At 41.8% G+C, this 23,566-nt stretch overlaps 1 protein-coding gene across 2 annotated transcripts; it reads left to right on the top strand.

Moving 5' to 3' along the window:
* The first annotated feature begins 3,150 nt into the window (after nt 1-3,150).
* plp1b (proteolipid protein 1b) lies at nt 3,151-9,481 on the top strand. 2 transcript variants are annotated; one of them, XM_083926937.1, is made up of 7 exons: nt 3,151-3,249; nt 5,398-5,584; nt 5,682-5,838; nt 6,068-6,245; nt 6,497-6,570; nt 6,788-6,853; nt 8,604-9,481. In XM_083926937.1, exons 1-7 carry the CDS (start codon nt 3,246-3,248, stop codon nt 8,673-8,675), a joined length of 738 nt encoding a protein of 245 aa, XP_083783063.1. In that variant the 5' UTR covers nt 3,151-3,245; the 3' UTR covers nt 8,676-9,481. The 2 variants fall into 2 exon arrangements, with proteins under 2 accessions (XP_083783063.1, XP_083783062.1); XM_083926936.1 differs by lacking the exon at nt 3,151-3,249 and adding an exon at nt 3,330-5,026.
* Nucleotides 9,482-23,566: the final 14,085 nt, after the last annotated feature.

Below are 23,566 nucleotides of genomic sequence, written 5' to 3'. Positions count from 1 at the left end.
CGTGCTACGGCCATCCGGAGGCGCACAGAGCTTTTGGCCGTGATATTATATATAAAATTATATTATACTATTATATGATCGTTATAAGACGCTGTCACCGAGAATTTGCGCGCTGCCAGGCGCTGTCACCGAGTGTGAGAGGAGAGTTGCCGATTTTTGCACATTTGGCTGCATCAGTCTCCAGAGCTTTTCTCTTTTTAATCCTCGCTTTTTCTGCGCCACCCTTGCTCTTTTTATTTTCCATTTTGGTTTATTATTTTCCTTGTACATCTGTGGTTGGAGCTAGGCAAACACCACTGAAGTGTGCGGACTAGTGCACGACACGTACGTTACATCAGGCTGCGTCCGCGTCTGTGTCTTGTCGGTGGGCGCGCCCTTAACCTGCGTCCGCGTCCCAGTTTCATTGGCATGATCTAACAGACCGCCAGCTCCCTGATATGACCAGCGACAGCGGTAACAGCATACACGTGATCCCCACTCCACTCAGTGCCATGACTGAACACCGGCACAAAATAAATAAAAATAATAATTGAACACCGGCCCTCGCGGCCCAAAAGTCAGACCGGCCCACCGGGAATTGTCCCGGTCCTCCCGATTAGCCACTCCGGGCCTGAACACAGCGCCTGGTTGTAGGTCCCCCAGGCTTCAAACACGCAGCCAGCAGCGTCTGAGATTATCATGAAAGACAATCAAACACGCAGGCAAATAAACACCCTGTTGGAGAACAGCTCAGTCCTCCCTCTGCTTCATCATGCGGTAAAACAAATAATTCAGGCTCTCACCGCGGGAGGTCATCGCCACTGAATTCACTTCTGACTGTGCCTGACGTGTTGTTGCTGTTGTCCTCCAAGTTTGTTTGTTTGATTCCTGTTTGTTCGTTTTGTCACAAGATCATACACATTCATTTCCATAATTGGAATAGAAGGTGGTGCAAATATTTTTACTGGGCCCCCCTCCTCCCCCCTGTATATACACATGCATAGCTCCACTTCCAGCGCGTAAATATTGGTGAGGGCATCTGTCACACAGCAAACCACGACTCAAAGACAGAGCACTGCGCCACATCACATACTGCATTCCCAGTCACATACACTGATATATAGCACACTCCCAATGTAGTCATTTCTGTCCATGGTGCTGATCATGATATAGGTGCAATTTTCTGTGTGATTATGCAAAACATACATTGATATATGCATCCTAATAGCATTTACTTAAAAGCTTGGAGAGTAATGCGGTCGTTCAAAATCAGTTCATGCATAAACTAATAACTGTTAGGCGGCGTTATTAAGTATTACCCAATAATTCATCGTCTGAGCTGCTCTCAGCTCCGACCACCATCTGCATTAGCTTTTGTGGAGTATTCATAAACGGATGAATTGCTCTCTTCTTGTCAACCGAGCCAGCAAGAGCTCTAAAACTGGTCCTCCTACCTAATCCCATCCTTTGATTGTCAACATTATTGCTAATTCACACCTCGAAAGTAAAGCTGACAGCCGTTGTACACTCTGCCACACAACGCCGGGGTTAATTAACGCTCCTTCTCTCTATCACACATGGTTTTTCGCAGAGATTTTCAAAGGCTTCATTCCACTCCACTCTATCCCTTTCTGATGTCATTAATCCTTTCCACATACTAATTACTTGATGTGTTATTGCTCTGGGTTTTAAGAGACAAAAGGCCACACTACTCAAACCAAGCGATTTACCAATCTACAAGGCTATTACTTTGTGAACACGCCATCTTAAGAGGTGAGAATTTATGTTCAACAACAGATCAGTCCGATTATTTATTATTATATTTACTTAACCTTTATTTATACAGATAATCTTGTTGAGACATGGAGTCTCATTCTCAAGAGAGACCTGATTAACATACAATAGCAAAAACAACACACAGTTACATAGAGCAGACATTCACACAAAGAGAAAACAGAACGCAGTCCATAAAAGTGACAAGTGCAGTAGTTTAAAACTATCTAGTAAAACAGGGGCAGATCCCCACAGACGATCTCTCAGATTTTGTAAAATTAGTTTCAAATCCTCCAGAGGAACCATGCTGGAAACCTCAGTCCCTGCTGCAGTAGTTTCCAGGTTGACGGGAAAGAGTAGGAAAAGGATTTTTTTTCCAAATTCTGATGATTCAGATTATTATTATTATTACCAGTATCTTACAAATATCAATACCATTCCATTTAAATGAAATATTGTAATATATTCAAGGGAGCATTATGTCTTTTTATAACATTGAGTTATATCCAGTTTGTCATGGGCTTAAATTGGGTAGCCAAAATAGGATGAAAAAAAGAAAGATAGCATGGTGTTTTCTCCTGCTCCACACTGGCTCCTTTGTACTGAACCCAGCTTTGACATCAACTGGGTCAAACATGAGGGAGGGAGGGAAGGAGGGCAGCAGCTGGACCCGACCGTCAATGTCACCCTTGTTAGTCAACCTTATCGATGTCAGCCACTGGCGTTTCGATTTATTTCCCTCTTTATTCTTTGCGTACCTCTTATCTCCGTGTGAGTCTGTGTGTGTGTCTTTGTGTGTGTGAGACCATCATGCTCTGACGATCCTCAGACCTGTTTATTGTATCTCGCTGACGTCTAGCATGTGTGTGTGCAGACAGACAACACATGCAAGTCGACGATGAACGGGTGAACTATTGAAAGTTAATGAAATGCACCCCACAAATCAACGTGCACAATGATTCAACACCTCCGAGGTGAAAACACATAAAGATAATTTATAGTTGTGTTAGTTAATTTGCATCGTGCATATGGAGTTAAAGAAAACTATATCTTTGTCCTTTGCAATATAAATAATTCCATGATTTAATCTTTAATCGTTGTGGCTGTTATACTGTATAAAATGTAAAAACGTGCATTCTTTACTAAATTACACCACATATTACCACAAATTTGAGTGTAATTTAAAGATCCAAACAGCTCAAATACACTAAATATCACCAAATACCAAGGCAAAAACTCATAATAGAATCTATAACCCACTCTCTGTCCCCACTTCTGAACCCATGGCCCTATAAATAATGACTGGCAGCTGAAATGGGACTTTGTGACTTTAAGATGTGACTCTGGGAGATGTGGTCTATCTATTGTTGATGAGACAAAAGCGCGAGTCAGATTCATATAGGAGTGGCGGGGAATAACTTCTCATATCCTCATATCACAGTCACAAAGCCACCCAGCAAAACTTCAATAAACCCCTGCACTTCTTTCTGGACATGGGTGAGTGCACAGAATCTTTAATAACTCTTATCATCTATTATTAATGGGATTTGGAAATGTGGATTTCAATAACTTACTAATGTTGCCTTTAATATACCCTTTCTGTCTTTAGACATCATGTTGCCCCCTGTGCACTGTGGGCAAGATTGCTGCATATTATTGTGTTTTCATTCATCAAAAGTGCTCTGATATCCACAGATGTATCATTTATTCATGGCTGATTCATCCTTGTTCTTAATATATGATATGATGTTTAACACACTATGATGATTTCAGAAGACTGAGAAGGCAGCAGCACATGGGCTCAGCCAGGATTACTTGCTTTTCAGTAAAGAAAGAACCCCTCATTACCTCCTCTAACCCCTTTTTAGCCAAAAACAAGACTGGAATCAGAGTGGCTGACAGAGATGGGCATTGACTCTCATCATGCCAAGGCCATGCCAGGTCACTCATGTGAAAGAGGTCACATACTCCCACATGTGTCACGGGTAGAAATGAGCAAATTTCCATGAGAGCTGTAGATCCAAAAACCTCTGTTAAGCAGTTCAAACAACTTGTGTGCCCTCATACATTTTTGAACAGCTTTTGAGTTGATTGATTATCAGGCGTCTACTGTTAATGCACTGATGCCTTTGCTAAACTAAATTCGAATAGAGGCTATGATGGCCTGTATCTCTTAATCACTGTTGTAGCAGGGCACAGCTGAAGCGTGGGTGTCTGCAGGCACTGTCAATTTATTTATTTTTTTGACTCTTGCAGTCTTCCTGCTGTTACTATTTATACTTTGGTAGCAGTTTGTTGAACTCACAGCCTATGTTTCTTCCAAATAAAATCCAATAATTTGTGACAGTGGCATGAGAGGGGCTGGATTATTATTATTTTTTATCTCAGGCTAATGTTTGCACGTGTGTTTCAATGTGTTTTATTGTGATGTGTTTGGTAATGGTGCAGAAATTCCCCTTAAATCCAAACAATTTTCTCCAAAAAGTGGGACAGTAGAGTGACTTTAAATTACCAGGATGTTTTATCGCTTTGATATACTTTAGGCACCTAAGGATTTCAAAATGTGTAGCAACAAATCTCTAATTTCAAGTGCCGTTGTTGTTGTTGTTGTTGTTGTTGTTGTTGTTGTTTTTGTTGTTGTTGTGAAGATATTCAAATTGCCTCTCTCGTTCATTATGCTTCTACCCACTCTCTGCACAATTGAACCCGGCCCCCGCCGCCATTGACACTCGGTGCCATCGTACCAGTCTCAGCCAGCTGTGGAGGGAGGACGGCCTAGTGACATTGCCAGTGGTGTAGAGACAGTCCTGGTGACCCCCTCTGCACCACATAATACTGTGTGTGTGTGTGTGTGCGTGTGTGTGTACTGTGGCACTACGGTCATTGTTTGTTTGACATCGCTGCCCTTTGTTCTTTCCTGATCGGGGTGAAGACAATAGATATTGTATATGCAGCCACAAAGAAAAGCTTTTTCTTTAGGCCCCCTGAAGCCAGTGTTTCACCACCATCTCTCACTTGCCCGGTGACGCCCGTGACCGCTGGAGAAAAGAGGGCAGGACCAGAGTTAGTAGGGGCTGAGCTGTGAGGTGTCCGTACCAGCGGAGGAGCTTTTCACATACAGATGAAGTCAGCGCAGAGACTTCTTTTACTGTGGCAATAGCTTAGGCAGCACTGTACATCACAGGTTGGCACTGGGATCGCTCTGGTTGTGGAGTAAAGGATCAGAAGCAGCAAATGTTTCCGGTCAGGCAGCCTTGGCTTTGCAAAGCCTTAGGTGCTTTCCTCTATCCCATTTCTGCCATTGCATTTATTAACACTGGGGATGTTTGCTACCTGCTTCAACAGCGCAGCTTACACTTGAAGAAGTGCATGAGATTTTCGTGAAGTCAGTGGTGGCTGCTTTTGTTTGGACGCTTTTATTGGGAACCGCTGCTTGAACTCTTGTTTGTCACTAATTTTTTTTTCTGTTGCTTTCTTGCCTGTTGGTGGGGCTTTGGTGTATGCTCATGGATTTGCAGACAGAGCAAGGCCTTTTTCATAGCTCCCCCAACCGGGTAAAAGAGTTCCCCACCGTGGCGTAGATGTGTTGTGTGGTTATATGTGCGGTGTGTGCCGCCTGTGTGCTGATATATTATGCCCCCTCAGGTTGTTATGATTGCTGTATCCGGTGCATTGGGGCAGTGCCCTACCCGTCACTGGTGGCCACTCTGCTGTGCTATGCCGGCATGGCATTATTTTGTGGCTGTGGGCACGAAGCGCTGTCCCAGACCGAAGTCCTCGTTGAGACTTACTTCGCCCGCAATGCTCAAGACTTTGCGGTCATGGCCTCTTTGTGAGTGACACTTATTTCTCTAAAATTGTGACCTTTGACCTTTTGAGAATGGTTTAATTTTCCAGTTTGATCTGACTTCTCTCTGTGACTATCCCAGTATCAAATACTTCCAGTTCGTGATCTATGGCCTGGCATCATTTTTCTTCCTCTATGGTATCCTGCTGCTGGCTGAGGGTTTCTACACCACGAGCGCTGTCAAGCAGACCTTCGGTGAATTCAGGAGCACCCAATGTGGCCGCTGCCTCAGCCTGACGGTGAGAGCATGGAGGAGGGACGGGGGGGAAGTATAGAGGGAGGGGAAATATGATGTCAGCTCACCGTTAAGATGCTGAATGCTTGTTTATTTTAGCTCTTCCGCTCAATGAAAATATTTCTATACAGAATCATGAATTTAATGACACCACATTCATCATACCTTGAAACCTGAGCTACCTGTATGCCACTTCTCTGTGACCTGACTCGCTACACTTTTTATTTCAACAGTTTATCATAGTGACGTACATCTTGGCTTTCATCTGGCTGGCGGTGTTTGCCTTCACCGCTATCCCAGTCTTCTTCTTGTTCAACATGGAGCAGACCTGCCACGACATCAACATCCTGGCTGAAACAACCCCAAGCATTAATCAGCACGGCTGGATTTGCATGGATGCCAGGCAGTATGGTGCGTTGTTTTTATAATGACTGGCCACCTGATGAGAATGTTAATGTCTCTGTGGAAGCAATGAATTAACCATCGGGGAGTGGATGCAAATAATTGAATATGTTACGAATAGTAAGAAAACTGCACCTTTATGTTGATTTCTTCCCCACTGTCTCCCCAATGAGCCGTACGCAAGGAGGAACTTAAATACAGTCATAACTCATGGTGACTCAGCAACGGTAAGAGATTCTAACGTCACGTCTTTATTAAAGGTCTGCTCCCTTGGAATGCAATGCCAGGAAAGGCTTGTGGAATGACCTTGGCATCTATTTGCAAAACCAGCGAAGTGAGTAGCTGAATCCAATATTCTGTTTCACACAGTTCAGTATTTCATGTCATCTTCCTTACGTTAAGTCAATGTTAGATTTACTAAAATCAAATTATTAATGGATGGCCGTGAAAGCCAACATTTTCACATGATGGAATGAAACAAACATATAAGGCATTGGTTCAGTTTTCTGAGTATATACTGAACTAACCCGTGTGTTTGATATGTCTTACAGTTCTACGTTACCTATGACCTGTACATAGCTGCATTTGCTGGAGCTGGAGTCACTCTCTTAGCACTGGTGAGCAATTGTTTTTGGCAATTTGCATGAATTTAAAGGAGCAGTGTGTGTGTCTTTCTCTCTTAAGTTGTTGCAGCAATGTTTCACCACTTTAGCATATACCATATTAAGACATAGCAACATAAAACACTGAATGCTGTGATTTAGTAATAACATTTGACAATCTCTTCAAGAATTGTATTTTTTTGGTGATTACCAAACACACTACCAAGCACTTTTGGAAATTGCTCAGTGTCAATATAAGCCAATATTAGCCATGCATATTCTGAATGCCCCAGGTCTCTAATTTGTGGTTGTACAGTTTCATGAGGCTGTGATTATGCTAGAGGTCAATTTATACAGTGAGCTCACGTTTTAACTGACAGAATCCACAAGAGAGTCTGCTTTCCAGAATCCAGACATACCCAATTTATGCATTTACAACACTGTTTAGGGACCTGAGTATGCAGAAATATTCAAATACACCATTTTAGAAGAGGTGACAATAACACATTTATACTGCATGCAAAAGACTGCATGGTTTTGTGGCAAAATGCATGGGATGAGCGTAAAGTGGACATGTCTGTGAAGGGGAAACTTGTGGATACCCATAGAAACATTTTTATTCATATAGCTTGATGCCATGCCAGAAATAACCCTCATGTCATCTTGTTTCATATGATACTGATATCTTCCCTATAGCTTTAAAAAGGAGACCCTCCTAATTATAAATGTAGTTAGCCCCCTTCAACCCCCTGGTTCTTTAAGATTGCTTTTGTTAAAAGTCCCACTTGAATCACATATAGACGTCAGTTCACCAAAATTCCCAAAAGAAACATTTAGCTGTACGTAGTTAGGTTTTAAGATATTTGTCTTTTAGATTATTGCTGCCACCCAATACAATGGAAGTTGGAGAAAATTATTTTGAGGCGCTCAAAGCATTGAAAAATGCAATCATCTCTTCCCAGACCTCACTATGAACAGTTTTCAATGGAACTACTAACTACGAAAGCAAAAGTTCAGAAAAAGGATGCTCAAAGCGGAATATGTGGATTACCCAGAGTGACAGGTGCACCTGTCAAAGTCTGTGTGCACGCCACAAACAAAATTCCAGTCACTGTGTTTGGAATGGGACTTATCTCTGGAAACAGATTCTGCATGTGAAAGCAGAATCTGTAGGCAACGGGATAGGATTTGAACGGAGGCAGTCTGGTAGTATTGACCAACAACGTCTGAGCGGGCTTTGGCTGCATGTAGGTGAACGGTTCATGTGAAGAGCAAAAGAGGTGGAACACATCAGCCGTCATATAACCCATTGGCTATTGCCTGACAACGATGTAGCTTTCCATCTGCTTCCTGTTATTGAATATTCCAACGCCATTGTCGCATCTCAAGTTGCTAATAGGAGCGTAAACAATCAACGTCGCTCGGAAGAGTAAGTCTTGGCCAGGATCTCTGCTGGCATTGCCCCCATAGGCTTATCTAATGTCAGAGAGGAAGCCGCTTGGTTCAGGGATTGGTATTTGACTGGCAGACTATTATTAAATTCATTCCTCAAACCCTAAAAAAAAAAAAAACTACCCGCATGGCTACATACCAATCGAGGAAAATAAGAAAATACGTTTGTTTGTTTTTTTTTGTAATTTGGGATGATTTTAAACCTTCGCAGTGTGCTTGCCCATGCTGTTAACACAAGTTCTGTTCAAATCTAAATTAATTTTTTCATCTTTGTTTCTTTATATTCTTCCCACCTCCATCTCTCCCTTTGCAGTTTCTGTATCTGGCTGCCACCACCTACAACTACGCAGTGTTGCGGTTCCTGGGCAGGAAAGGGGTCCGCTAATTACAACACCTCCATCCCGGTCAAGCCTGTCCTCTGGCTGTGATGGACAGTCAACACTAGATTTCCATTCATCAGCAATCTTCCAAACCTGGATCACCTGCTAGTTAGTTTTTCTTTGTCCAATAACAGACAAATGTTTCTCATCACTGTATGAACAACAGACAGAGAGATGACCATAATTCACACCCAGCTCCAACCTCCACCTCAAATCCTCCTCTCAGATGATTCTCTTGGCTTTGTTGTTCATTTTCCTCTTACAAGTTGCTTCTCACATTTTTTTCTTTTCGCTGAGCTTCATTGGTGCTGATGCTGTTGACAGATTGTCACGTAGGACATTTCATGAATAATTAAGAGCAATGACAGCTCGCCTCGCAAAACATAACTGCACTCGCTCAGTTCGGTGTCTATTGATGCATACATTGGTTCTGAATTTGATTTCACCACTGCCTCATTATCACCATCTGCAGCAATATTGTGTGAACTAAAGAAAAGGAGACTGAATGTACCAAAGTTGCATAGGCAGATGTACCCTTCCATCTCCCATTTGTGCTTTCACTTACAATACATGTACTTTGCATTCACTCATTATGCATTTCTGCTTTGTTTAAATGCCCCTGTGTAGGAGGGAAACAAAGACATGCATCCATTTTTCTGGATGCTTTTTGGGTTACTGCTTAAAATAAGCTGTTTTTATGTTACTGAGGCGATGCTTTAATAATGTGCCTCCATGTGACTCATGTTTTATGTGTAGCCCTGCTACTTACTGAGCTGGGGTTTTTTGATTAAAGCTGATTAAACCTTTTAAATCTGAAGCATTTATTTGTGATTTTATTACCATATACAGTATGTCGCAATAAAAATATCAGTTTTATGTCACATAAGCATCTACTGTTTGGCAGTTACAACCAAAAATAATATGCTGCCAACCCTTTGCATTACATTGATCACATTTATCACATCGATCACAGTATGAGTCTTCTCTGACGACATATTTGTACCAGTTGGCCTTCAGATCTTGAGAACTTTTTCAAAGCAGCCACTACATTGGACCCCTTGGTTATGCAAGAACATGGCGGTCAGCAAATCTCCCAGGGCTGTAGCACACACACCGCACTGCAAAAAACATACTCAGTATTAGCACTACGCAAGGACAAGAGCCTGTCATTCAATATACTGTATGTTTCCTGAATGACGGAACAAACCTTAAGACAGTCAGGGTGGCAGGTTATCAAAGGGTCACTGAGGTGGATCTTGATATTTCCTTCAATTATTCCGTCACAGAAGGAGCAAATTTTGGTCTTCCTGCAGAGAGAAAAAATTATCACCAATGTTAACCTTTGTTTGTGAACTTTGCATCTATACGATAGCAGTGTGTTTAAAGTGTAGTTCCGGTGCAAAATCCTCCCATGGTCTTTTTCGGCACTTACATCAAATGAGCAAAATGGTGTAACAACTATTAACGGAGAAATCCGGTAGAGTCGCTAACAGCCGGACGTGGCTGAACACTGATTAGCTCGGGAATACGGTAGAGGTATCAAAGTGGCTTTTTTAACCACTAATACTGTTCAAAATAACACCGAACCTCTGCAGTAGCATGATAAGAGTCCCTGCACATAAAACACAGCAACAACAATGTAGATAGTGAACCTGGAGTTTATTAAAAGAGTGGCCAACTGGCCACGGTACCAGCTCCTCTCATAGTAAAGTCCATTCAAGTCGAATACCAAATGCAATCCAAAAGGAAGGAGCCCATTGGTGCTAGATTTTATTTGATACTTATGCTACTGTAGAGGTTTGATGTTTGAGCAGTATTAGTGATTAAAAAAGACGTTTTAATGTCTTCACCGTAATGCCCAGAGCAAATCAGTGTTAGCCACGCCCGGCTGTTGGCAGCTCTCCGGAATTTCTCAGTTAATAGTTTATACATGAAAAAAACTGTCTCGATGGTTTATATGATGTATGTAAGTGCAGAAAAATCTGCACAGGACTTACACTTTGTTGTTACTTTGCATAACTTTAATAATGCTCGAAATTTTAAACTGTGAGACTACCTGGTCTGCGTTTGAGTGGACTGCTGCTCCTCCTTGGACTTTTGAGACATGTCAGACCTACAAAAAAAATAGTCATTAGCAAACTATAAGATGCATTTTATTGCATTATTAACGTGAATATCATGAAAAACAACACACGTGAGGTGGTTCCTTTTTATAAGAGCCTACTCACATGTTGGTATTATCTGAGTGTTGGTTGGCCTTGGTCTCCTCTGTGTGGGATGGTTCTGGATCTTTTGGAGCCTCAGGGGAAGCTTCAGCTGTCGGTGGCCGCACATCTAACGCTTCTGACAGTTCAATTGGCCTGTCAGAGAACTTATCCTGAACAGCATCTGGAACTGTTACAGGTTCAAGAGCATCCTCGATGTTCAGCTCCTCCACATGATCTGATGCAACACTTTGCTCGACAACAGTGTTGTCACAGTTGCCTGGCTCTGCTGAGGCAGCAGGATCAACTTCACACTCCAGAGATTGGAGTGCAATTTCAGCGGCAGGTTGAGTAGGCAATCTTGACACCGTATCTGTTACTATGTCGGGGACTGCTTCAATACTGACCTGGACAGCGGCCTCTTCTTCTGCTGCACCAGTCACGGCAGGGGTCTCAGGGGATGACTCCACAGCAGCCTCATGTGCAGCTTCAATTGTTTCCCCAGCACTCAGTTCTGCAGGACCTTTCTCACAACTTCCCTTTGTTGCCGTTTCAGCAGCAGGTAGAGTGGGCAATTCAGATACAGCTTCTGTTACTAAGTCAGGGACTGGTTCCACACTGACTTGGAGAACAGCCTCTTGTGGCATTGCATCAACCACGTCAGGTTTGTCAGGCGACAACTTTGCCGCAACCTCAGCTATAGCTTCTTGTGCAGCCTGTTCTGGAGGACATTTCTCACAACTACCCTCTGCAGGTTGAGCAGGTTCCACTCCTGCATCCTCCAAATGAGTCGCATTTGCTGGCTCTGTTTTGGTTGAAGGTTCCTCTAGAGGTTTCGGTTTGACTGCAGGCTTGGTAGGGACGTCCGCGGTGTCTTTACTCTTCTCTGAGCCAGCCACAGCAGAGGTTTCTACGACAGGGTCCTCCACGTGACTATCTGCTGAGACCTTGGCCTCCTTGTGTTCTGAGCTTGACTGGTCAACTGTTGTATCAGCATGTTCTCCCTTGTTTTCCGCAGTTATGTTGGCAACTGGAGCAATCAGATCGCCCCACAGGAGAGAGAGAGGATCTGTATTGTCGATTGCTGAAGGAACTGGTCGTGCTTCACCATTTTCGATTTTTTCTTCAATACGAACCTCTGAAGAGACCTCAGCAGCCCCGTCATTGTTTACCGAATGTGACCGGTAACCTGGAGCATGTTCTTCCTTGTTTTCTGCAGGTGTGGTGTCAACTGACTTTGCTGGTTGTGCTTCACCATTTTGGATAGGTTCTTCAACACGAGCCTCCGCAGAGACCTCCGCAGCCCCGTCATTGTTTACCGAATGTGGCCGGTAAACTGGAGCATGTTCTTCCTTGTTTTCTGCAGACGTGTTGGCAACTGGAGCAATCAGATCACCCCACAGGAGAGAGAGAGGATCTGGATTTTCATTTGCTGAAGAAACTGGTTGTTCTTTACCATTTTCAATATGTTCTTCAACACGAACCTCTGCAGAGACCTCCGCAGCCCCGTCATTGTTTACCGAATGTGACCGGTAAACTGGAGCATATTCTTCCTTGTTTTCTGCAGATGTGGTGTCAACTGACTTTGCTGGTTTTGCTTCACCATTTTGGATAGGTTCTTCAACAAGAGCCTCCGCAGAGACCTCCGCAGCCCCGTCATTGTTTACCGAATGTGACCGGTAAACTGGAGCATGTTCTTCCTTGTTTTCTGCAGACGTGGTGTCAACTGACTTTGCTGGTTGTGCTTCACCATTTTGGATAGGTTCTTCAACACGAGCCTCCGCAGAGACCTCAGCAGCCCCGTCATTGTTTACCGAATGTGACCGGTAAACTGGAGCATATTCTTCCTTGTTTTCTGCAGACGTGTTAACTGTTTTTTCTGGTTGTGCATCACTATTTTGGATAAGTTCATCTGTGGGTGCTTCGGGCCTGTAACAGAGGGAGTTACTTATTCCCAACTATGCAAAAAAGACATATGGACAAAAATCCCTATACTCAGCAGTAGTCTCAGTCAGGGGAGAAATGCTCTCATGTACTAACTTTGCATCGTCTGTGGTCTCCACTATTGACCCCTCAGGCTGAGCATCTTTTCGGGGAGGAATAACTTCTCCATCTACCTGATTAGCTGAGTCGCTAAAACATAGAGCAGGAAGAAAATAAACTTCAAAATATATTCATCTGGCACTAACATTCAGTGTTTTTGGTTTAAATTTCCAGACTTCACTGAGATTAATAATGCAAACCTGGAAACTGTTCATACATACCCTTTAGATGAAAAGAACTGTGTCTTCTGGAGAGGAGAGCTCAGTGGAGAAATGACTGATCTACAGGGTAAGAATAAGAAACAGATCTTCAAAAGAACCTTGGTGCGATTCAAAACTTTGAAGACAACAAAACAGTGACAAGCGATACCTTGCTGATTAATGCTTCACAAGCGATGAAGGTTTTTCTCAGCTTTAAACTACTTTAGCTCAAAAATGCCATCAAATTCACATTCTTCATACTGAAAATGGTTAAAAGTAATTTGTGGATAGGGATAAGTAGATGTAAAATATTTTACACTTTTCTTTGACTAAATATAATGTCAACATATAAAACCTTATTAGCAAGGGATGATGAGGTGTAGGAGTAATGGCAGTTTCAGAATATGAATATAGGTTATTAACCTACACACAAAAAGGCTGACCTGGAAGAGGAGTACAACAAATCACACGGACACCAGCTTATGAGCTGCAGCTACAAAGATTGATGGAGCAAAACCGACAAATAGAGCCTTAAATGTCAACACAATGTTTATTAATGATGTAAATGTCACCAAACACGTTGCACTGAATTGACGGGGTGGAGCTGCTTTCTTGATCAAGGAATTTGATCCAGTTCCTCGCATGAGTCAATTTGATTCCAGCTTATGTCTCTCATCTATTGACATTGCTGGTAATAGATGAGGGCGGCACACACAATTGGATTGGGTCAATTATGTTTGCAGGAGCAAAACATCTTGATGATGATGCAAGTGTTGATAGATTGCAAGGCCTCAGTCCATCTGTACATCTTTCCATCTTAATTGCAAATACAGCATGTGAACCTTTTCATTCAGTGTTAAGTGACAGCAACTAATCATTTAAATTAAGTGTCATAGACATGTCCTCGGCAATGGCAATAGACCTTTTCAATGGAATTCCATTGCTAGGCAACAACTTAGGTCCTTGTAAACTTCCTGTCACTTGGTGTCGTCCACATACACTGTACATGAAATAAACTGGGACACATTTGGAATGTTTATGTTTACAACTGTGAAAAGATGAATATTTATCTTAATCTGTCGTGCAAAAGTACACAAATACTTTGATATCATGGCTCTAGGCCATATCTAATTGGGTAAAATGGTGTTACACTGAAAATATCCAAAGTCAACCAAAAGAAAAAATAACAACCATATTGGAGTGATATATAAAAAATAGAATGATACTTTAGTGAAAACGTTTGCCTTATTTTAGTCTGTTTTTCATCTATGGTTTCACAGAGCTGAAATGTGATGCAATTTACCGATTTAATCTGAATATCTGAAAAGTTGGAGACCTAATCCACTGGAAACATTCGTAAATTTTTGTTCTTTCAAATAAAAATTAAATCACACTGTTAAGATGGATGGCTGAGTGAAAAAAAAAAAAAAAAAAGTTGGAGACTTATTCTTGTAACAGGACATTCAATGCTTTTATTTTTGTAAACACCATCACGTAACTTCTGGCTTTTTTCCGGCTTTCTCTCAATGCTAATGGCAGAAGGCAAGGACACACAAAACAAATGTCTGTGCTTTGGGGTATGACACATGCGCAATGGAACTGAAGCTGCGCTGTTGGAGGGAAAATCAGTGCTAGACAAGTCAAGTGTGGTTACTGACAAGGTCACAACTCTTAATAAACATTAGCCTTTTAATTTTTATATGATGGTGCGCCAGCTATTGAGCCTCCCGGACCAGACCAGAAGCTACTGCGTATGTGTAATACCCCAAAGCTCACTCTTGTTTTGGTGCCCCAGCCTCTTTTCATTAGCCTCGCTTCCTCCTGGCTTGTGATGCTAACAGTTTCATGCTCGGCAGGAGAATGTGGAGTCCTGGTAAAACACGCCGGTCTAATTTAAACTTTCCGGAACCGTCAGGCATATAGCGACGACTGTAGACTAAACATTGCCACTTGCTTTGTATTTTTAAGTGCCATTCTGTCTCTGAAACCACCACGCTTCACACTATTGTAACGTTATAGCTAATTATGCTAGTTTCCAAACATTAACGTTACGGTACGCGACGACACAACTGACAGGGCGAATCGTCTTCTGTCCCCAATAAAAAAGAGTAAGTCAGTTGGTATATTAAACATTTTCTCTTCACATTAAAGGTGCTTTGGCTGTGGCACATTTAATACGTAACGTTTAGATAAATAAGCCGGCTTCCAAACACACGAGGGAGACGTGTTCATATCGGATTCAGACCACATTTGTCTGCTGGTGTTCCTTTACCACTTATATCCCTGCAGGAGATAACAGTTGGAGAGCATAAATGTTGTTTTAGGCCCTGTGTAAGATTTGAAACTATTCATGAAAACAGATTTGGCTCATGATCCTAAAACGTCTTCATCCACTAATGTTATCAAATTAAAATTTGACTAGTCAGCATTTAATTATTTTACATCTACACCTTGACTTATTTGGTCTGGAGAGAGCAGGTTTCTTTTTCCGTTTTCCCAAATAAACAGGATGTAAAACTGGTTTAACTTGTGTTTTATCTAGAGCTGGTTTGTGTATTCTGTATGGACAAAAACAGAAGTTTATCAAAAAGAGGGTGAACTGTAAGTGATGCTGCACTTACTATAGAGAACTGCTGAGGAACAGTATCCCACATTAAGTTTCACTTAAAGTGTAGGCAAGGGAGCATTAAAAGCACTGAAGGTGTCTCTGAACAGGCTTTAGTTCAGTTAGGTGATATGGAATAAATATTCTATATATTGCGTTTTGTCCTTCCATAACACACTTGTGTGTGTGTGTGTATCATATTTGTTTAATGTGTCACTAATGTGCCTGCATCTCCTGTGCCATCCTAGAAAAAAAATGCCGTCGAGAAATCATCTTGACAAAATCGGGCGGAAGAAGAAGAAGAAATGGACGGAGGAGGCCATGGAACATGCGCTGATTGAGGTAAAGTCTGGAAGGTGTACGGTGAGACAGGCAGCCAAAGAGTTTGGAGTCCCTAAATCTTCACTGGGGGACAGAGTGAGTGGACGGGTGACACCAGGGAGTCGCAGCGGGCCAGCTCAGCTTATAACATCTGCGGACGAGGAGCTGTTGGTGGAGTTCTCTTTGTACATGTCCAAGCATGGATTCCCACTGACGAAACAACAGCTGGTCTCCTTTGCGTCATCCATTTACAAGCGGCAGCATCGGAGGGTGGCTTTTTCTAAGCTCGGCCAGACCTGGTGGCTCAATTTCAGAAAACGGCAAGAAAAGAATATCACAATTCAGCCTGCAGACAATGTTGTCCGCGGGAGGACGGTAAGTGTAAGAAAGGAAGCAGTGGATCAGTTTTTTCATTTACTGAGCACTGTCACGGACGCCCATGAGCTCAGAGACAAGCCTTATCAAATCTTCAACTGCAATGAGACGGGCTTTCAGCTGGGTAGGAAGAGGGTGATCCTCCCTAAATCTGCCAGTCTGGGCTACAAGCCAACGCCGGGCTCGAGGGACCACATCTCCATCCTGGCGTGCTTTAGCGCAGCTGGAGAGGACATTCCCCCATTTCTTATCTATTCAAAGGCTTACCCTGGGGGAGTATGTTACAAGACTCACGGGCCTCCAAATGCCCTCTATGGATGGTCAGACTCTGGGTGTATCAACTCTGACCTTTTCAAGAAATGGTTCCTCAAACACTTTCTCCCGCACGCACCGAAGGAGCGTCCGCTGCTACTGATTTTCGACGGCCACAAGTCTCCCGTGAACCTTGACGTGGTTGAAGCGGCTCGCAAAGAGGAGGTCATCCTCCTGTGCCTCCCGCCTCATTGCTCTCACATCCTGCAGCCACTCGACGCAGGTCTCTTTGTTCTCCTCAAGCAGCGTTTCTCGGCGTTAATAGGTGATGGTTGTGCCACTGATACTCACTTTGCGGTCAGCAAGAAGGAGTTCTCAGGCGTTTTTAAAGGGATGTATCAGGTGGTGAAGGAGGAGGAGGGTGTCAGGATTGTGAAGGACGGCTTTAGGAAATGCGGCATCTACCCGCTGAACCACTTTGCCGTCAGCGAGGGTCATTTAATGTCATCCCACGGCATCGACCCAGCAACTGAATCCTCTTTGGCCACATCAGCACAGGGGGTGCACACTGTAGGAGACCTCATAGCTGCTGGAGCCTCCTCCTAACTCCTAATCCCCCAAGACTAAGAAAGAGAGTGACTGTATAACTCAACAATTTGTTCTGACGAGTTCTGTCTTTTTAAATACTCAGTGGGTTTACACTCCAGCAGGAGTATTGTGCACCAGCCTCCCTGCAGAGCACTCTGTTTGTCAGCTCTCCAGAAGAAAGGCGTGTGGTGATACTTGTCAACATTGTGTTCAGATTTTGTAATTGAATAAAAATGTTTGAATGCTGCACAACAGCGGGAGGTAGGAGTCGAAAGGTTTATAATGGAATAAGAAAGAAAAGATGTATTTCTAATACACAAAATGATATTTCTCTAAGATTTTAATAATTATTGCTTTTATTTCTTGTAAAATAATGGATACTTTCAGGCATCTAAAAATCATTCAAATAAAACAGGGCAGAAGCAAACGCTGCTAAAAGAACTCCTGCTGTATAGCAAACTCAGGCTCTGTCATTTGGTCTTGTGATTAATGGCCATCAAGTAGTGAGTAGTATGTAGAGTGAGAAGTTCAGTGTGTATTCAGCTAACATTAAAGCACAAGAACAGTTTCACCTTATTGTTCTTAAAGTGTTTAGATATAAAGATGCAGCCACATTGTCAAGTGTTGTTTGAGACTCTCCCTAAAAAGAGGAACCAGTACATTGTGAAAATGTTATCTCCTCCTGGCGTACCCCTTAAAGGAGATCGTGTGTTCAGCTGTCTGTCTGTCCTCCTATCATCCTTTTGTATATATTTTAATATTTCTTGTACACATTTATGACTGTATGCTCAAGCACCTATTGTGGTTATGGGGCATCACAAAGTTTGAAAACCCTGTTATATGGATTTATTCTTAACATCATTGACCACTGACTCCTCACTCTGCTGGCCATTACGGGCCGAAAGTGACCAACAAGTGTTTGAACTACATAGCTGGGCAGGCACGGCGCCCTGATAGCTGGCCTGGCAGAGTGTTTGCCTCCTATATACAGGCTGAGTCCTTACCGCAGCGATCCAAGTTCAAATTCAGGCCATGCTATTTTACCATAACACAAATGACACTATAACCAGTGGGGGATAGAAGCTGTATGGTCAGAATGTTTGGCTTGTGACTGAGAAAACAGTCATGAGCATGGGCTTAAAATTGAGTGAGAGTCAACTCTTCTTTGTTTTGGTGGGGGGAGAGGGAGAACCCTCGGCGGAGATCTACTGATTTCACTTCTAGTTTGATATCGAGGTCTGGCAAGATGTGTTATGGTCCAGATTAGTGGCCGGTATGTGTTTTTCAGTGGCGGTAACTGTGTAAAACACAGCATTAATTGAATAAAGAAGAAATTACAGAAGTTCACACTGAAGAATGGACACTACAGTATGTTCTCAGGGAGAAAAAAACTAAATAAATGTATTTTTGAAATATTTTTGTGTTACAAATGTGTCCATAAGCTTTAAAAGTGTGTGTGTGTGTGTGTGTGTGTGTGTGTGTGTGTGTGTGTGTGTGTGTGTGTGTGTGTGTGTGTGTGTGTGTGTGTGTGTGTGTGTGTGTGTGTGTGTGTGTGTGTGTGTGTGTGTGTGTGTGTGTGTGTGTGTGTGTGTGTGTGTGTGTGTGTGTGTGTGTGTGTGTGTGTGTGTGTGTGTGTGTGTGTGTGCGCGTGTGTGTGCGTGTGTATTCCAGTCAGGTGATGGAATATCCATGCAATAGTTACAGCTGACATTAATACACAGGCGCAGAACACGACTGTATGTATTAGTGGTTATGATTACCATATAATCAATGTTTCAGATCATCTTCACAGTTCATTTTAGTATATGACTATTATTATAATTATTGAATACTGTGATCTGACTTTTTATGCTCAGCAACACAGTTGAGATTAATATTTAACACGCATGATCACTAAATATGCAGGGCTGGTAAAATATTTGTCCAGCTCCAATTGGGGGATTTGTATTTCTATAATGTTCATTATAAAGCCAAAAGGACCATTTATTGAATGGCAAACATGCAGGTGCTGATGCAACTGTTTGTTCATGTGTGCCTTGAGGGGAAATACTCAGGTAAGAATTGTATACCGATCAATGCTGCTCTCTGAAGCACACGTTAGCCTGCCGCGCACTGCAGGTCTTTATGGATGCAGCAGAGCGGCCCAAGGCTAAGTTAATGTTTATGTATGTTAATATCACAGATGGTGATTTGTGCCTGGAGCCTTTATCCATTTTTTATTCACTGACACAACAGAGTCAAAGGAGAATTTCAGTTTGACCTGCACAACTGCCACCACATTATTTGCATCTAAATGTGTCCCAGCAACACAATAGAAATATTTCTTTATTGCCTTACAGTATTTTTCAACCCCAAAATAGGATTATTATCATAAGAAGCTTGTTAATTAACTGAGAAATGGAATTGAACTTTTACATTATCAGATAATGTACATTTATGGGTGATGAGGGAAATGAAGCGGCACCTGTGTTGATAATGATTTACTGTTCAGAAGCATTTGCTATTGTCTGAATGGCAACATCTGCTGTCCAAACCTTGGTACTGTATTTGTTTGGATGACTTGACAGTTATAAAACAAGTGGTTTTACTGCTTATATTATTGTAATTGTGTTCAGTACAGCAGAGTCTTCAGCTCTGTTCTCAAACATTTCTACGGTACTCACTCAAATTTCCTAGCCGTGGACAAGACGTATGAGTTCTGTCTGACCGGAGAGGGTCTGGTCTCCACAGCGGGGTCTGTCCTGCAACACAGAAGACAACCTTGTTTTCTCTCTCAAAAAGTCAGCGCTTGTGACGTAGGACAACTAGAAAAAGCTAAACCTAGTAGCATCAGATTCAAATTTGTAACACTTAACACTTTGCTGTATACCTCGATATGTCTCGCTCGTCCATGTCCTGTTCTGCTTTGTTGATCCAGCAGCCGTCATTCTTCAGCGACCTCCGCACTCTGGTGGTTTGGAACACCTTGTGTTTGTTATCTGTAACACACAAACACACACTCTTTGTCAGTGCTGGTAATAAGCATACTTACCATTTTTTAATCTTAAAAAAAGGACTCAGGTGTGACTTACCCTTTGACATGATGCTGATATTTTCTCAGACGTTCAGCCTGATGATGACATTATTTAAAGATGAAAAAGTTCATGTTTATTCCAGGTTATTTTTTTTTTAAGTTTCCATTCACATTAAACATGAATAACTGTTCATAAAACTGATATACTGTATCTGCTCCCTGCCTGTCTTTTTCTCACCACAGACGTCAGACTGTTTAATGACCCGGCAACTCATACACAACCCGTTATACTGCATTCTGCAGAGAAAACCACTCACTCAGGATGTAAAAATGACGTTGAGGTATGTTATTTGTTACAGTACTAGCCATTCAGAACATCTGCACTGCTGAATGTGAAATTGGAGCACAGGTAAACATCAGAATCAGTGCTCAATGCTCACATCATTTTATGTTAAGATGAAACCTTTTGAAAAATGTCATCCTGACAGAGTTATGAGGTAGTTTTCTTCCACATTAGAGTCACTATTTGCTCTTTCGCTCAAGAGCTATATCGCCCTGTGTTTAAAGCGAGATGTCCTGTCACACTGTGCATCACGTCTGTATTCTCTTTGAGCTCCTCTTCACATTTTGACCTGCGCCTAATGCTTCAAGCTCGTAGCCTGCACGAATTAACCAAGTCTAATCCATTATGCGTATAGAAAATGAAAGCAATCCTGACTTTGTAATGACCCGTTACCCCGCATAGCTAGTGAATATGAAATCAGAAGCAGTGTGAATTCTCCATTCTCACACTATATTGTGCTCTCACCTGTTCAGGTCTGCGCTGTCAGAGCAGAGTGGTGTCGAGCCTCCTCTTGGTGTCTGTCTCTCACAGGTATACAGGCAGAAACATTTAAACCTGAGTGCCCACCCCCCTGTCATTTCAGATTCCAGTTGAAGTGCCACGCCTGGATGCTGCTGTACAGGTTGATCAAGTGGGTGGGTGGGTTGCATATTATTACAATCATATGTGGCAGGGAGGTGTAGTTTCTCCACAAGTGTGAAATGTTACATTGCAGAGTTTTCACAATCACTCTCTCCTGAAAACAAATGAAAAACTAGCTTTTTCATACATTATTCTTCCTGCTTCTTTACTGAATCTATCCTTTTATATTATGTACATTATAAATGTGGCCAGAAATAAACCATTCCTAGAAACTTTTTTTCCTAAGAAACTTTTGAGTGTTGTTTTCTTCTCAGCCTGAAAGAAATATATATATGGTTCCAGTTGGGGGAACGCTAGCAATCAAGAGATGACCTACTTTGAATTGAGTCAGTTAGTCAGATATGTTATTCACAAAACAGTAAAAAGACAAGAACAATCATAAGACAGGATGAAGATATGTGAAATTAAGCTCGCGTGTAGGGTCCCAGACACAGTCAGCTGTCTTACCAGAGCCTTTCAATAGCAGCCATGCAAATATATTACATTTTTCACATGAAACCTAATTTGGCACACGGACTAACTTAACCTCAAACATTTGTGTTAGACCGATTTATCTAAACCCGCAGCCCAAATGATCTGCATGGCTTAATACAGAGGTAAGTGAGAAAATTCTTATTTTCCTTTTAATCATTTGTGTGTGTCTTACAAACAGGTCACAGTACAGTTGGCAGGATATTACAGTCACACTGTAGATAGTTTGTTTGTGTCTCCACTTGGGGTTTTGTTTTCATTTGCAAATGACAACATAAAACAGGACCTTTCAGACAGTATCTGAGGAATCCAGCAGAACCCCCTCTGTTGGTTTACCTCTCAGAATACCTAGTGACAGCATGCACTACAGCAGGTAATCAAAACAAACTACAGACAGAGATCGTCAAAGTGATGTACAGGTGTGACATACTGTACATACAGATCTGACATGGCATGACATGGGAAAGGGGACACTGCATGTGACGTGCTCAATGAAAAAGGCGTAAAGAAACAGGACGGTACATTATGAACTTAACTGCATGTATCATTAAAATGCATTACATTTATGAAAAGGGGACAAAGTAAAGAGAGGGAATTAAAACTTTCTGTAAACCATAAAACAAAAAGTATTTCTATACTACGAAATCTGAGCAAGTTTACAAGTATGTGACTACACAGCAGAATATAAATGTAAACATTAGTGTGTGTGCTTAGTCTTTTTTCTTTGGGAATGTACTTGGAATGTTCTGATTTATGCATCTCATGTTTAACTATAGGTTTCATCAGGAATCTTCCCTCAGGGGATAACAAAGTTGATGTTGAAGTTTATGGCACAACCTTGTTATTATTTTGGTTTAGCTGTTTGCACTCAGTAATGGCTAGTTTGGAAAACATTGCCTGATGGAGGTCTTGTACCGAAATGTTGCTATCTATTTTTTAAAACCATTTGTGCAAGTACGACAGTGTGAATTCAACTTTTTTTTTAGTTTTGAAAACTGGCCATAAGGATTCAATATTTTGAGACTTGATCTTAAGATGTTTGGAGTGGCCTGTCAAAACTTAAAAAAGGATTCCACAATCTGTGCCTATTACGTCTGTTTTGGCCTTTCTCCACCTCACTGTGTTACTCATACTTCATCTGTACTTTACAGTATAGCCTGCACAGTACGTAGAAATGTAACCACAGTCTTGGAAATCTGGCAATTAGGGTTGCAATGCACATAATGTGCTCAGAATATACAACATTACAAACGAGCCGTCATCCACTTCCACTGGAATTATTTAAGAAGGAACTCCTTAGATTTATTCTCAAGCCTCCAGAGAATGTAGTGCAGGCGCTTTTGATTGGATAATTTCTGGTCAACAAATAATATAAAGTATAATTCTAAAGCTGAGCTGTGATTATTTATGAAATTTGTATCTTGAACATGTTTATTGTGATAATGTTTCTTTTGTTTGTCTGTTTGTTGTCTGTATAATATTGTTGTTGTTAAATATGTTGTTTGTATAGCTGGACTTTGCAACGACAATAATTGACCCCTGGGATTATAAAAGTATTTCTGATTCTGTTTGTTTGCTGAACAGTCTGGTGTGGAGGATTTCTATTGAAAATTAAATGGATAAAAATGAATACATACAAATAAAGATGCAGTCAAAAATGATATCTGACTTTCAAGGCATCCAAATCACTTCAAATAAACGGCAAGTTGAGTTTTGATGCATCATAGAGACAATCTGCCCCCTTCCTTTCTCACTACGACATTGCAGATTTTGTTGTACTTACAAAAAAAGAGTATATGATTAAATGTAGAAACTGTATATTGTTTGATTTGTAATAAT

This window comes from Echiichthys vipera, assembly GCF_963691815.1.
Source record: "Echiichthys vipera genome assembly, chromosome: 14".
NCBI classification, from domain to species: Eukaryota; Metazoa; Chordata; class Actinopteri; order Perciformes; family Trachinidae; genus Echiichthys; species Echiichthys vipera.
This window is presented reverse-complemented; position numbering and strand designations above follow the sequence as displayed.